The sequence below is a fragment of the Rhizophagus irregularis genome, chromosome 5, assembly GCF_026210795.1.
Source record: "Rhizophagus irregularis chromosome 5, complete sequence".
NCBI classification, from domain to species: Eukaryota; Fungi; Glomeromycota; class Glomeromycetes; order Glomerales; family Glomeraceae; genus Rhizophagus; species Rhizophagus irregularis.
In genome coordinates this window covers 435365-452022 of record NC_089433.1, presented here as the reverse complement: position 1 = coordinate 452022, position 16658 = coordinate 435365, and the positions used below count along the sequence as shown (strand labels likewise).

At 28.0% G+C, this 16658-nt stretch overlaps 4 protein-coding genes across 4 annotated transcripts; 2 read left to right on the top strand and 2 right to left on the bottom strand.

The window, feature by feature from the left end:
* Positions 1-1488: 1488 nt before the first annotated feature.
* OCT59_024666 (uncharacterized protein) lies at positions 1489-3107 on the top strand (the record flags this gene model as incomplete). Its single annotated transcript, XM_066133135.1, has 12 exons — positions 1489-1518; positions 1696-1816; positions 1886-1911; positions 2051-2082; positions 2151-2185; positions 2276-2303; positions 2503-2537; positions 2617-2635; positions 2741-2760; positions 2838-2871; positions 2929-3012; positions 3104-3107. 12 exons carry the CDS (start codon positions 1489-1491, stop codon positions 3105-3107), a joined length of 468 nt encoding a protein of 155 aa, XP_065991591.1.
* A 2063-nt stretch (positions 3108-5170) lies between these two features.
* OCT59_024665 (uncharacterized protein) lies at positions 5171-6790 on the top strand (the record flags this gene model as incomplete). Its single annotated transcript, XM_066133128.1, has 13 exons — positions 5171-5182; positions 5483-5516; positions 5597-5609; positions 5702-5737; positions 5814-5849; positions 5924-5957; positions 6034-6068; positions 6147-6167; positions 6278-6299; positions 6380-6388; positions 6492-6526; positions 6601-6692; positions 6765-6790. The coding sequence occupies 13 exons, from the start codon at positions 5171-5173 to the stop codon at positions 6788-6790; spliced, it is 405 nt and encodes a 134-aa protein (XP_065991590.1).
* Positions 6791-10749: 3959 nt separating this feature from the next.
* Positions 10750-11320, bottom strand: OCT59_024664 (uncharacterized protein; the record flags this gene model as incomplete). Its single annotated transcript, XM_025328403.2, has 2 exons — positions 10750-10946; positions 11011-11320. 2 exons carry the CDS (start codon positions 11318-11320, stop codon positions 10750-10752), a joined length of 507 nt encoding a protein of 168 aa, XP_025166840.2.
* Positions 11321-14412: 3092 nt separating this feature from the next.
* OCT59_024663 (uncharacterized protein) lies at positions 14413-15479 on the bottom strand (the record flags this gene model as incomplete). Its single annotated transcript, XM_025311941.2, has 4 exons — positions 14413-14553; positions 14628-14969; positions 15078-15146; positions 15381-15479. 4 exons carry the CDS (start codon positions 15477-15479, stop codon positions 14413-14415), a joined length of 651 nt encoding a protein of 216 aa, XP_025166841.2.
* Positions 15480-16658: the final 1179 nt, after the last annotated feature.

Genomic DNA, 16658 nt, shown 5'->3' with positions numbered 1-16658 from the left:
TAATAAATAGAAATTTTCAAAATGCAATTTCTCAATCAATTTAGTGTAAAAATTTTATGAAATTACTATCAAAATGTTTGTCTTGACGAGATGAATCTAAAAAACTAACAAAAATTATATTTTAATCACTGGTTGTCACAATATCATTAAAATAATTTAATTTTCTAATTATTATTAAAATTCAGCCCATTTTTGGGTTTTAGTTAATTTTTGGATTTGAAAACATTAATTTTCGGACTTTGGATGAATTTTGATAACAAATAAAATTTATATAGTTAAATTTGCAAAAAAATGGTATTTTTTATGTGATAATATTAAAATAGATGATCGGCAAAATGATCGGCAATAATGTGATAATATGAGGATGTCCGCCCTGTTATTAGATATACAGTATATATAATTATTATTACATTTCTAAGAACTATTACCCTATATTAAGGATATTAAATAATGTTCTCTATATATTTGGCCCAAGATAATTTACCGTTTCGTACCTAATTCTACGCTATTTGTAATTAATCTATTTTTGGTATTTTCTAATTTTATATCTTCTTTATTTTATATTTTTTCTATTTCTTTATCTAAATCTAAGTTCTCCTTTTATAATGAGTTATGAGTTATGACTCAGTTTCTACTTTCCTACCTAAAGCGTATATCGTCGTGGAATTCCAGGGGATTTTCTGCGATTAAACTGGGTCCGGATGATCGGCAATCAGGAATTCGGATCCGTTTTTCGGCTATGGTTTTATACATGATTCGTTAGCGATAGTATGCTTTTGGATGATAAATTTCTGACGATCATCTTCCATATTTATTCACTTTTTCGCTCAATATGGAATTTGTTGTGCGATCTTCATACATTTTTTCATAGTTTCGGAAATGCACAACGTGAACTTTAATTGTTCAATTTTATATAGCTATGTTTTATAGCTATATAGCAATAGCAATTGCTATTGCTATTGCTATTGCTATTGCTATTGCTATTGCTATTGCTATATAGCTATAGCTATAGACGTTAAATAGCAAAAAATATTGCTTTTACTAAATTGCTTCTTTTGATATCATTAGAATAAAATTACAAATTAAGCATTCCTGTGCCACTTTCATTGCATGTTTAATTTAGTCATCAAATAATAGGATTTCACATCAAATTTGATTTAGATGATCTTCAAAGAAATAAAGCTACGAATATTTTTTTTTCTAAGCTAAAAAAAAAACCCCCAAAATATTGTGTTACATCTTTTTTTTTTTGCAGGAAAAAAAAATTGGTTGGATAAAAAAATATTGCGTCATAAATAGATCTTGGATTTTTTTTAAAAAAATCATTTTTCTTTCTTTTTTTAGAAAGAAACATCATTTTTTTTGATTATCATTATCCAATTACAATACTTATCATTATTTAATTCCCTTTTTTTTCGTTTTACTAAAAAAAAAAAAATTTTTTTCTTGGAAGGAAACATTTTTATTAATATTTCCTTTTATTTTGTTATGTTCAGACAAGTTTGGATAGGTGGAAAGGTGAGTTTTGTAATAGTTTACTTTGTTACGAAACTTAGTATTTTTTATTAGAGAAATTTCTAGAAAAAATTAATTTTTTTAATTTTTTTTATTTTTTTGTAGGGTATTTGACTCTAATAAAAATTCTATAAACTTTTAAAAATAAAAACATTAACGTTTTTTTCTTTTTTTGTAAAGAAATCAACTGGATATCGGAATCTCAATAAGTTTCAAAATTTGAAACTTTTAAAAAAAAATGATGTTTTTCTTTATTTTTGTAGAGAAATTGGTTCCGATTTGGATACCAGATCTCCAATAGGTAAGTTTCAATTTGAAACTTTTAAAAAAAAATATTTTTTTTAATTTTTTTTTTTCTTCTATTTTGTAGATTTTGGCTCCGCGTTGGATATATGGGTGAGTTTTGAGGTGAAAGCTTCAAAAAAAAATTATTTTTAATTGTTTTGACTTCCGGTTCCTAAGCATTGAATATATAGATGATAACTATGAAATTTTTTTAAAAAATTATTTGATTTTTTTTTCTTCTACTTTGTAGGTTTCGGCTTCTAGTTCTTGGACGTTAGATGGGTAAGTTTTGACTTCAGAACTTAAAAAAATTTTTTTTAATTTACTTATATTTTTTATTTATTTTGTAGGTTCAGCTTTCAGTTCTTGAACTTTGAGTATATAGGTGAGTTTTAGAACGAAAGAATTGAACCTTTTTTTTTAAAAAAAAATTTTTTTTTAATTTTTTTTTCCCTCTATTTTCTCTATTTTGTAGATCTTGGCTTTTGGTTCTTGGGTGTTAAGTATATAGATGAGTTTCAGAGTGAAAGAATCGAAGCTTTTTTTTTTAAAAAAAAAATCAAATTTTTTTAAATTTTTTTCTTCTATTTTTGGCTTTCAGTTCTTAGGTGTTGAATATATAGGTGAGTTTCGGAGTGAAAGAGCTGAAACTTTTTTAAAATAAATTATTTATTTTGATTTTTTTTTTCTTCTATTTTGTAGGTTTGACTTTCGATTCTTGAGTGTTGAATATATAGGTGAGTTTCAGAGTGAAAGAGACGAAACTTTTTTAAAATAAATTATTTATTTTGATTGTTTTTTTCTTCTATTTTGTAGGTTCAGCTTTCAGTTCCTGGTGTTAAATATATAGGTGAGTTTTGGAATGAAAGAGCTGAAACTTTTTTTAAAATAAATTATTTATTTTGATTTTTTTTTCTATTTTGTAGATTTCGGCTATCAGTTTTTGGGCGTTTGATATTGGTGAGTTTCGAAGTGAAACCTTTGAAATTTTTTTAAAAAAAAAATTTTTAATTTACTTATTTTTTTTTATTTTGTAGGGTTTGACTTTCAGTTCTTGGATGTTTGTTATTGGTGAGTTTCGAAGCGAAAAAGCCAAAACTTTTTTTAAAATAAATTAATTTATTTTAGGATTAATTTTACATTCACCTCCGGTGAATTTCATGATCTGCAAATTATTAAAATTTTTAATTTTACACCGGTGAAATTCACCAGGTGATTTGTACTACATACTTTTTACACGTTAGTTTTGAAAATAGATTTTTTATTTTTTTTGCTTGCTTTTTACTAACTTCGTCTTCTTTAGATAACAATAATTTCAAATAGTTTCAAGGAATTTAAGGTAAGATTTGCTTTCTTACTGTTTTATTGTTATTGTTTTTTTATTACTAAACAGTAGTTACAGTACTAATCAGTTTTTTATTCTTTTTATTCTCTATATCATTCCTTTTGCTTCCTCTTTGTTTTATCATCACTTTCTTATCACTTTCACCTTGTTTCTTTTATACTTTTATTATTACTTTCGCTCCTTCATTATCCCTTCTTTCCTTTTACATTCTTTCATCATCATTATCGCTTTCTCATCATCTATTTCGTCCCTTTACATTATTTCATCATTATTTTCGCTCCCTCATCATCTATTTCGTCCCTTTACATTTTTTCATCATCATTTTTACTCTCTCATCATCTATTTTGTTTCTTTACGTGTTTTCATCATCATTTTCACTCCCTCATCGTCTATTTCGCCCCTTTACATTTTTTAATCATCATTTTCACTCCTTCATCATCTATTTTATCTGTTTACGTTTTTTAATCATCATTTTCACCCTTCATCATCTATTTTGTTTGTTTATGTTTTTTCATCATCATTTTCACTCCCTCATCATCTATTTCGTCCCTTTACGTTATTTCATCATTATTTTCGCTCCCTCATCATCTATTTCGTCCCTTTACATTTTTTCATCATCATTTTCACTTCTTCATCATCTATTTTGTTTGTTTACATTATTTCATCATTATTTTCGCTCCCTCATCATCTATTTCGTCCCTTTGCATTTTTTCATCATCATTTTTGCTCCCTCATCATCTATTTCGTCCCTTTATATTTTTTCATCATCATTTTCACTCCTTCATCATCTATTTTGTTTGTTTACGTTATTTCATCATTATTTTCGCTCCCTCATCATCTATTTCGTCCCTTTATATTTTTTCATCATCATTTTCACTCCTTCATCATCTATTTTGTTTGTTTACGTTTTTTCATCATCATTTTCACTCCCTTATCGTCTATTTCGTCCCTTTACATTTTTTGATCATCATTTTCACTCCTTCATCATCTATTTTATCTGTTTACGTTGTTTAATCATCATTTTCACTCCTTCATCATCTATTTTATTTGTTTATGTTTTTTCATCATCATTTTCACTCCCTCATCATCTATTTCGTCCCTTTACGTTATTTCATCATTATTTTTGCTCCCTCATTATCTATTTCGTCCCTTTATATTTTTTCATTATCATTTTCACTCCTTCATCATCTATTTTGTTTGTTTACGTTATTTCATCATTATTTTCGCTCCCTCATCATCTATTTTATCTGTTTACGTTTTTTAATCATCATTTTCACTCCCTCATCATCTATTTTGTTTGTTTACGTTTTTTCATCATCATTTTCACTCCCTCATCGTCTATTTCGTCCCTTTACATTTTTTGATCATCATTTTCACTCCTTCATCATCTATTTTATCTGTTTACGTTGTTTAATCATCATTTTCACTCCTTCATCATCTATTTTGTTTGTTTATGTTTTTTCATCATCATTTTCACTCCCTCATCATCTATTTCGTCCCTTTACGTTATTTCATCATTATTTTTGCTCCCTCATCATCTATTTTGTCCCTTTATATTTTTTCATCATCATTTTCACTCCTTCATCATCTATTTTGTTTGTTTACGTTATTTCATCATTATTTTCGCTCCCTCATCATCTGTTTCATCCCTTTATATTTTTTCATCATCATTTTCACTCCTTCATCATCTATTTTGTTTGTTTACGTTTTTTCATCATCATTTTCACTCCCTCATCATCTATTTTGTCCCTTTACGTTTTTTCATCATCATTTTTACTCTCTCATCATCTATTTTGTTTCTTTACGTGTTTTCATCATCATTTTCACTCCCTCATTATCTATTTTGTTTCTTTACATGTTTTCATCATATTTTCGTTTCTTTATCATTACTTTTGCTCTCTTATCATCATTTTCACTCTTTTTACATTTTCATTATTATTTTCATTCTTTTATCATTACCTTCACTCCTTCATTATCTATTCAAGTTTATTAAATCATTTGATTATTTAACAATTAGTACCAATAATGTATTATACTGTATATATGCATTGTGTTATAATTAGAGATGTTAAAAATTAAAAATTGTACTTTGTTCAAAAACGAGTTTTAATAAAAATAATTATAAATCACGTGATCTGGCAAAAATCACCTCCGGTGAATTTCACCTCTGGTGAGCGTTAAAATGATCCTTTATTTTAATCTTTTTTTTCTTCTATTTTGTAGATTTCAGCTTTCGGTTCTTGGTGTTAAATATATAGGCGAGTTTCAGAACGAAAGAGCCAAAACTTTTTTTAAAATAAATTATTTATTTTGATTTTTTTTTCTTCTATTTTGTAGATTTCGGCTATCAGTTTTTGGGCGTTTAATATTGGTAAGTTTCGAAGCGAAACCTTTGAAATTTTTTAAAAAAAAAAATTTTTTAATTTACTTATTTTTTTTTTTATTTTGTAGGTTTCAACTTTCGGTTCTTAGACGTTTGTTATTGGTGAGTTTCGAAGCGAAAAAGCCTAAACTTTTTTTAAAATAAATTAATTTTTTTTTTCTTCTATTTTGTAGATTTCAGCTTTCGGTTCTTGGATGTTTGATATATAGGTGAGTTTTGGAGCGAAAGAGCCAAAATTTTTATTAAAATAAATTAATTTTAATTTTTTTTTCTTCTATTTTGTAGGTTTCAGCTTTCGGTTCTTGGAAGTTTGATATATAAGTAAGTTTTGAAGCGAATGAGCTGAAGCCTTTTTAAAATAGATGATTATTTTAATTTTTTCTTCTATTTTGTAGATTTCGGCTTTCAGTTCTTGGGCATTTGATATTGGTGAGTTTCGAAGTGAAAACTTTGAAACTTTTTTAAAAAATATTTTTTTTAATTTACTTGTTTTTTTATTTTGTAGGTTTTGGCTTTCAGTTCTTGGACGTTTATATATAGGTGAGTTTCGGAGTGAAAGAACCAAAACTTTTTTTAAATAAATTATTTATTTAATTTTTTTTTTCTTCTATTTTGTAGGTTTCGGCTTTTTGTTCTTGGGTATTTGATATATAGGTAAGTTTCAGAGCGAAAGAGCTGAAACTTTTTTTAAGATAAATTAATTTATTTTAATTTTTTTTTCTTCTATTTTTGTAGATTTCGGCTTTCAGTTCTTATGCATTTGATTTAAAGGTAAATTTCAAAGTTTTGTTTTCTTTTCAAAACTTTAAAAATTTTTTTTAATTTTATTTATTTGTTTTTTTATTTTGTAGTTATCGGTTGTAATATCCTTGGGCTTTGGATAGGTGAGTATTGAAGTTTTGCTTTCTTTTTGAAACTTTAAAAAAGATTTTTAATTTTATTTTATTTTATTTTATTTTATAGGTAATGGCTGCGACATCTCATTGGGCTTTGGATCGGTAAGTTTCATTTTCTTTTCAAAACTTCTTTAATAAAAATTGTTTTTTAATTTGACTCTTTCTTTATTTTCTAGGTTTCAGCTGCGATATCTTTGGATCTGTGAGATTCAAAGAATGCTCCAGAATTTTCTTTTTAAGGAAATTGACTCCAATTTGGATACCATAAGTAAGTTTTGATTCAAAACTTTAAAAAAAGCTTTATTTTTATTATTTTTAATGTTACTTTTTCTTTTTGTAGGGAAATCAGCACCTGAATCCCAATAGTAGATCTTTTATGAATAATGCACGATTTTTGTAGGACTTTAGCTTCTATGGAATTTCTTACCTTTATTTGTTGTCTGTTGGAATCGAACCAACTGGAACCAATATCCAAACCATTAACAACATGTAAATTTTTAGTAAAGGTGGAATTTTAATTATTAGCATACAGTAAATTATTATTATTTTTTTTTTGTAAATACTTTTAATAAATGCTTTTAATAAATATGATAATGTTAGTTGTCACTTGTCATTAAATAATTTGAATCAAAAAAAAAAAATTAAATTTTTTCTGTTAGAGCATTTTATAAACGCCAGTAAAATGCAACTTGATTTGATATCAACATTTCAATACACAAAATTAAACAATGGGGGACGAAGTCCCCCACAAAACGCAATTTCTAGTTTATTATGTAAAATGTAAATTATAAAATTTGATTGAGTAAATGAGTAAAAAATAAAAAGTTGATAGAAATAAATTTTTATATTACAAAATATACTGATTGAGTAACGTGTAAAATTTTTATGAAAAAAATAAATTTTGCGAAATATATTTGCGAAATATATTAATTTTGAGTAACACGTAAAATTTTTATGAAAAAAATAAATTTTATTGCGGTAACACGTTTTTTTTTATTTTGATAAATTTTATATTATATAATATAGTATACTGTATATTGATTATTGAGTAATACGTAAAATTTTTTGTAGATATTGCAAAATGAAGAAAATCTTTTTGAATAAATTGAGTGTAAATAAAGTAATATTGATTATTTTGAGTAATACATAAATACTTTTTTTTTAATGAAAAAAAAATGAAGAAAGAAAAAGGGTGGGCGGTATACTCTTAGATTTAGAATTCTTATTTTAAAAATATAAAAAAAAGATTGTAACACTATATTTCAGAGAATACGACAGATTACCGAATAGGAAAAGGCTATTGTCTATTTTTTTACTCTACAATAATTTATTTACTTTGCAAACAGCAATATCTCAAAGATAAACCCTAATTCAATTGGATAGTTTCAAACCATTAATACTTCCTTGTTTGTCGAATAATCGTCCCATTAGGAGCGAATGTTGTAAATCTGCCTTAATAATTAATTATAATTATCATCTTCCCATGACTTTATATCAATCTGCAAAAAGTCTGCAAAGTTCAAAGATCTCATTTAATTACTTGTGAAGTGACGGTTAAAGTGCCATATTAATTTAATTTTTAAGCATTCGGAGATTTTCTGGACTCAAATAGGGAAAATGTGACAATGTAAAGAACTTACTGTAAGAAACTTATTGTAAGAAACTGAGCTAATCCGGTTAGTTGTTTAATGTTATCGGAAATATTCTTTCCAACTAATTATGATAAATAAAAGTAAGGATTTATTCAAAGTAATTATCCTAAAAAAATAAAGCAAGGTATACGGTCTCATAGTTTGTTAATTGTTATTGATATCTGCAATCGATATCTGCATTCTGCAGCAGCCATATATATGATTTTTCTTGCCCTCTATTTTTTCTGTTGATGACTCCAGAAAATTTTAAAAGTGACATAATTGGTCAGTGGAAAGCCACATAAGACACTTTCAGCTTTGCTGCTTTTATTTTCTGATTGTGAAAGATAAAGTATAAAGTGGACATAGCACTTTCTCATGACGCAGAAGAATTTCTGTTTCCTGATTTCACAAACATCTTTATTATTATAATATATGGCATCATTTTTCAACATACTTATCAAGTTTCTGTTTGTGATATGTGAGATATAGACGAGATATTATTTTATTGTTGATATTGGTGTTATAGTAAAGTTATAATGAAGCGGTAATCTCGTAGTTGAGACGATCGATAGTTTTTTTATTTGATCTTGTATTGTTAAAAATAATAAAATACATAAATAGCAATAATGGATAATAAAAAATAATAGTTATGACAAAATTGATTAGGAGTATATTGCGTCCAAATATAACTGCGATTTGTTAGGACCCCGAGCGATACATAAAGAGGTAACAAGTCATCAGCGCACATTTACTCTATTTATCTTAATTCTGGTCGGAGACGCATAATACCAGAAGATGATTTAAAGATGTCACAAAACTCTGGCTGGCATTATCCAGAAAAAGTAGATAAAATGGTAATAACTGTAACAAAACACAATGGACATTTTAACTATCCCTAAATATAGTGCTTCGATCCGTAGCGGTTTTACCCAGATTTTCATCCGGATTGAATTTCATTAAATTTCACTAGTTTGGCCAGAATTAGTATAAATTTTTGGGATAATAATACTTTAATGTTGGTTTAAATTATAGTCTATTTAAATCTGAAATTCATAATCTTTCTCAGCCATAATCGTCACATGAAAATATTCAAGTTTTCATCCGGATCGAAGCACTACCTAAATACCATTTCTTTATTTCACTCTCAATTAATTTAAACTTATGTCGTAGAAAAGATCTACAAATTATTTTAGTATATTCTATGCAAACTTGATTGTTACCTTTTTCAGTATTGCTCGGGGTCCTGATTTGTTAACAATTTTGTTCACTTTCTGCTGATTAAGGGAAGAAATGTCAGGAGAATAAAGAAAAAAAAGTCAACAGGAACTCTCCCTCCTTCGTATAATTAACTCTGTCATGTTTTTCACTCTTATTGATATGGAAATTTAACGTTATTTGGAGATCAAGTGTCAGCAGAAATAAGAATTTTTTTAATCCATCATTATGGAAACATTTCCATTTTTCCCCTTGTCTTCATCTATTTGTTTTATAAAAATAAAATTAACCGTTAATACTTTTATATGAAGTTACTATACAATCAAAAACCTACCACCTTTAGTATTCAATTGATAAATATCAATTTGTAAAGATTCTAATGAAAAATAGAATATTAGTGTTTTCAGTAATAGTAAAAAAAAAGAATCAACAATTGATACCTGAAAATTTTCTGCTAATTATATTATCGCATTGTTCGTAATAATCATCTGAATTTTATGGTTCGGACGAAGTCAAGTAATCTACTTGCATAATAGCTTCAGAATGTGTTCATATGATAACCCAAAGAAAGCTCTTTGCTAGTGGTTAATATTAAATTATGATTGAATTCATATGCTTCATTTATTTACTTCTCCATCTCTAAACCTTGGTCCAAGACCTCAGCAGATTTTTATTGCCAATTGATCATGTCTAAATCACGAAATGGAGGTAATTCGAAAAATACTTCATACAAATATCACCAGATTTTGTATAACTTTATCTCTTAAAGGTAACATACCATAAATACATTTTTTTGTATTTTCTAGTTCATTATAATTTGCTGACTTACATAATCCCATATCAGTTATACAAGCGGTGGCATTATGAACTATATTTCCTATATATACAGTAGGTCTCAATGAATAAGTCCACTTGCGTGAATTTGGTTAAGCCCTTTTGCAATTCAACGTAAATCAACAAGTTTATATTCCCAACCATATCTTCAAACTTAATCTATATAACTAAAAAAATTTGTCTGACGTTTGGATTAGTCTCCGCATAAATAATTTGATTTATTTATTTATTGATAGTCAGGAACTATACATTGGTTATTAAAGACTATTAAGATAATATAAAAAACACACAATATAGTAGTTTCACCCCCCGACAAACGTTAAGGGCCCTAACTAGAATTAAAAGAAAAAGGCCTATCTAATGACGCAACCGAAATTAGACTTCAGGAAAGCAATCAAAGTAAAATTAATGATCCGTATTTTCCTTTCGGCAAAAAGCCGCCACCTGTAAATATTGTCATAGGTGGAATGGTTCACACTATTCTAAATTGGTAAAATTTAACCAAACCCATAAGGTAAAAAATCGAACCTAGAAATAGAAAATCTATATGTAAACTGAAAGGATATCCGACTCCAAAAAAGAAAATAAAGTAAAGTAAAAGGAAAAGTAAATTAAGTAGTTTTAAACTATTCGACGGGCCCGCTACCGTGGAGTCATCAAATCAGGGCATAGCCGTTTCTGTTTAATTAAACTGCGATGCGAAGGAAGATTATAATTACTATCAACATCGCGCTTATTGGGCTGAAATTCGAGGACTTTCGTATCCTCTGAGGTGAACGGAGAAGCGTATGGATCATCTTCACGTGCAGTCTTCGTATAGTGATTTGTCCCACCAGAAGCTAGGAAATGATTTGAGAAAACCATTCATTTCTTTGCGTAGTGCCTTTTGAACTTTGGTATTACCTAGGTTTTGCAATTGTTTTTCTCGAATACGCGTCATGGCTGCATGAAACATATCGTTAAGTCTAATATATTTAAACATCATTCTACTGCGCGATTCAACGTGTTTCCAACTTGTGCCGATGAGTGCGGCTTTTTCTTTCTTTTGAACTATATCAGCTTGTTTAGCAGCCTCTATTTCTAAATGTTGTTCTCGATCTAATCGTTCCCTTTTAGCGATCTGAGCTTTTTTACGACGTTCGTCTTCAGTACGTAAATCCAATCTGTATACACATGAACCATTCACGTGATCCAGGAACAATGAACGTGCCATTCAAAAATCATTAAAATTCGACATGCTGAATTTTGTCGTGCCAATCGTGCCATCATCGGCGTATATCGGATCAGGCGGTATAATATCCCAATACTAGTGAGAAATAAACATATCCGTTATTGGATTAAAAGGCGCAACCGTGTGTATTGGAGATATCGGAATTGGAGATTCTACAGGTATAACAGTAGTTAACTTGTTACCACAGGAAATAAGTTGACGTTCATGTTTTTCAATGAAGTCAAGAATTTAAAAACGGTAATCATTAGCATTAGGAGCAACCCGAGCTTGCTTGTATTTCAAATATTTGATCGGTTTGTGAACATACTGAGATCCAAGAAATAAAAACAGATATTTTTTAGCAATGGATAACTTATCCGCCAACTTATGAGTGGCACCTGGCTGCAGTTTTGTCTTATTAAAAATCCTTCTGCAGGAACGTTCAAAACGTTTTTTTGTTTCTTTTTTGTGCGAGGGTTGGCACTAGGCGTGTACTGAAGGCCTTCCGATACATATGCTTGTTGCCAAGTTTCATACCAGAATTCGCGTCATGAGCGTGAAATGTTTCATTATAAGATATACCCAATCTTTTAGATAGGACGTGTTTAGTCCGTCCGGATGCCATTGATTATAGAGAAGATTGGCATGTGAAGCTTTGTTATTAACAAAATCAGCAGGAATGTTGCCCAATTTTTCTTTTTCACTGCGAACTACAATTTCATTGAACGCTTGTGATAAATGAACTCCGCAAGCGTGTCTACCTTGACATTATAATCGGACAAGGAGTATATGATGCTGATCGGGATTAAATTCGTGAGTGACCATAAAATTACATGAAAGAAATAAAATCGGTATCTTTTGTACGAAAGGTTGAAAAAGGTCTTCGACGTACGATTGCGACAATCAAATTTCTGTCCACGTGATTTGATAAGGGGAATACGCTCCAATAATTTTCTACGAATTAAAATATTTTTTTATATCTAATCGGGTTAGAAGACATGAGATAGTCGTTCGTGTGTACCCTTAAGTGAATTTCATTGGTGTGATTGGCAATCTCAAAAAAGAAACTTTTGGAACGCCTAAATTCGTAAATCTTGTTATAACCTGTTTTTAATTTTTGGTCACGTGAAATTCTTGAACGAAATGAGAAAAGAATTTTCCACTCTAAGAAGTATCAAGGAAAGTGGGAGAAGAAATAGTTTCTTCGGGTTGAGTGTCATTATTGAGATAAGTTATCTCGGAAGATTCAATATCGACTTCGAAGTCTTCATAGTTGTCGTAACTGTCATATTGTGAGGTAAAAAAATTTCCGTCTGCTCGAGGAAAATAACTCATAGTCCCTTGGTTATTGGTGTTAAAATATCTTTACGTCTCCGAAGCCACTGGTGGGCGAGCTCCCTCCCCTGTCGTTATCGACAGATAACGAAAAAAAAGTAAAACTAGTGTTTACTGCAGAATACTAATAAAAAGAAAAAAAGGGGGAAAGAGTAACTTCCGCATAAATAATTTGAATTATGTAACTTGAAATCCCACGTCATATAATTAAAACCGTAACATGCCTCCGTCTAATCTATTTATGGTCAAAAACTATTTGATCCGTGTGCATTCCAATCAACTAATCCAATTTCAGTTAATGAATTTTACCTTAATCGGAATTTTTTTTTTATTAATTTTTTTTCTCATTCTTTTCCCGTTTAGGTTTAATTTTTTTTCCCAAACTGAAAAATTTTTTTTTTTTATTTAAAAAAATTTTTTAGACCGAATTATTGTCTTTTCAGAATTTTTTTTCGGTACTTGTTTTTTTCGATTCCTTTTTTTTCGGAAATTTCTTTATCTTTTTCTTTCCCCCCAATTTTTTTTTTCAATTTTTTTTTATTATTAATAAAGAAATAAGATATTATATTAAATATATTTACAAAATTATCATAAAAATCAAAAAAAAATTGATATTTTTACAATATTTTATAATTAATTAATTGAAGAAATTGTTAATTTAATAATAGATTAAATCCATATCCGGACTTCTCTACTAAATTATCACCAGATTTTTGAATAAAGATTGTAATTCAAATGGTTTAGTTAATTAATAATTTATTCGAGTAAAATGAGTATCAAAAGAATAATAATAAATGAAATGAACAAATTTTAATACATTTAATTGTTCAACTGTTATAAGACGTAATATAAAATAATAAGAAATAATTTATAATAAATAAAAATATTTGAAGTATTTTCATATAAATATTAATAAATTAATCGATAATTATTTATTCACAACTCCTTAATTAATCCAAATTCAAACGTCAAATCATTAATAGCAGTTACCCGTTGCTTCTCACCGGTTTGTTTAAATAGAAAATTTAGTATTATAATGTAATACTAAGTAAATTAAAGATAGTTTTTTGTTTATAATTAGGAATTTAATATGGTTAATAATTAGTTAACAAAAAATAATAAAATAATAAGTTACGTAAACCGCCATTAAAGCATATTCCAAAACTATCATATAATTCTTTGTGTCTGAGTCTTGTGTTATTCCGTAAAGCATAATAACTGCGCCTCCGCCAACTTTATAATGTGACGCAATCTAATAATAAGCCAATTTTAACAACAAATTAATGGTTATATAAATTATAAACTCCAATGTAACTTCAACGTGTTGAAGTGTCCTTTCCCAACTTTGTTTTTTATTATCCCATTTCCCGTAAATCACTCACTGAGTTAAATCAGTTTATAAATCAATTTTTTAATGCACTTTCAAATTAAAATATTTTAAATATTTCTCTGAAAATTATGAGAAAACGATGCTTAAATTTGTATATGAGAAAATAGTATTTAATTGAGGAAGATAAAATAATATGCAAATATTTTTATTAAACAATTATTATAAGAGATGAAATTTTGGCACTTTTTGTCCAAACGGTACACCGTAAATTTGATAAAACTAAAAAAATATGATTTTAGAAGTTAGATAATTTTTTTAAATAAACTCGCAATTAAATATGAAGTAAGTTAAATAATTTTTAAATTTAATTAAAAGTAGATTAGCAACTTTTTACTTTATATTTAATTGCGAGCTTATTTAAAAAAATTATCTAAGAGCTATTAGGGCAATGAACGGGGCAATTTGTGCACCTTAGGTTCTCATCATCGGGAAAATCTGTATGAGAGGGATCTGTCGGCGTGGACGGTAATGATGTACATGGTGACTGTCGTGGCGTTGATCGTCGTGAGGCCTATATATTTAGAGTAAAAAATCTTTATCACTTTGTGAATGAGATTGTCATTAATTTATAATTATAAGACTTACAGGCCTAGTTTTTCTGCGTTTTCTTGGTGGAGAACCGCAATTATAGTTAACTCGAACAAGATTACGACGATTCTTCTTTCTAGAAGAATCGTTGTCTGAGGAAATACTATCTTCAGTGTTCATTTCAGTATCACCACTAGGGTCTCCATTAATATCCTCATACAGATCACCTCCGATACCAGACTGAATTTCTGATCCATTATCAGAAATTAAATCAGAATTATTACCTAAGCTAGAAAATCTGGTAAGTTCTGCCTTCGTTATATTAATTTTTTCATTTACTTCAGAAAGTAAATGAAGAAGACGATCCCTTTCACTTTCGTATGAGATAAGTTCTTGTTTCTATGGATATAATAGATATTGGTTAACAGATAAAATACACACGAAAAAATCTTTAAGAATTCCTGAAGAATGAAGAAAGTTTTTAAAATTATGAATCAGATTGTTTACCTTCTCACACTCTTGTATTATTTCCTCCCAGTAATTCTTTAGACCATCATTGCATCGTTCTACTCTAACCTAATAAAAGGAAGCTAATATTAGCAGAATGCGCTATTTATTTAGTGATAAAGGAAGGTACATGACCAATCTCTCATCCAAGATTAGTAGACTTTTATCAACGACAACGTGAGGACGCCTGTACAGTGCAAGCTGGGGTGGTTACCAGCAATCCCAGCACAGTAATTCTCCTGAGCAACGACACGCTGGACTCGACCAGGAGTTACCCTCTCATTGCAAAATAAAAAGACGCACCTTATATTCTAATGTATCAAAGTTGTTTTCATTTAACAACCTCTTGGCCTCTAATAAGAAGAACTGGGACCATGTATTGTCGTGATCTCTCCAAGACATTACTGAGGTATGCAAAAAATATTCGCTGATTTCTTTTCTGTAATGAAGGAGAAAACTGCGATACGACTTATTTTTCTTTTCCCTTAAGTAGGAAATGAGTTGATGTCTCAAGAACCTTTCACTAGACATGATCTTTTGAGAAAAAAAATATGAAAGTAATTTACGAAAAAAAATCTACTTTTTATTGCTTTAAATACCTTTTATTTATACAAAAATGTTAACTAGTGAAGATACATAATTTTTAAGATGTAAGTATGCTATATCCGGTTTCTAATTAGTGACATCTGTTTAATTTTTACTTTTTTATATTTCGGATCAGTGTTTAACTATTTAATCTCTATTTCTCAGATTAATCTTTAATTACCGACAACTGTTTAGTTATATTTCGGATCTAACGATATCTATTTAATCTCAATTTTTCAGATTAATATTTAATTACCGATAACTGTTTAGTTATATTTCGGATCTAACAATATCTATTAATCTCTATTTTTCAGATTAATATTTAATTACCGAATTTCTACTTTTGTTATATTTTGGATCTGTGTCTAATTAATAAAATCTGTAGTGAAAGTAGTATATCATAATCTAAGACATAAAAAAGTAGAAATTTAAACACAAAAAAGTAGAAATTAACCAAAAAAGTAAAAATTAACACAAAAAAGTAGTTAAACAGATATCAATCATATCATCTATTTTTTCAGATCAATATCTAATCACCGATACCTGTTTAATTTCTACTTTTGTCAGAGTCTAATTGATTATCTGTTTAATTTTTAACTCCTCATATCTATTTAGGAGATTTAATTAAATATACAATAGAAATAATAGAAATCTTTATTATTTTTATTAACATCTATTATAGTTGACTAAGACATATTAAAGTACTTTAATATACTACATACACATTTTAATCAAGAACACAGTCTAAATTTTTGATAAAACTAACTCAGATCTAATTTATGTCATATGACTTCATATAAAATCACGGGATTCAATAGTAACAGAATTAAATATGTATTTAATGTTATAAAATATTTTGTGTAAAATTAAATAGTTAATTTTTTATATATTTTATTGTAACAGTTTTTATTTTATTATTTTATAATAGTATTAAATCTCAATGATCAATTTTTATCATAAATTTATAATTTAATTTAGATTTTAAACGATCATAAA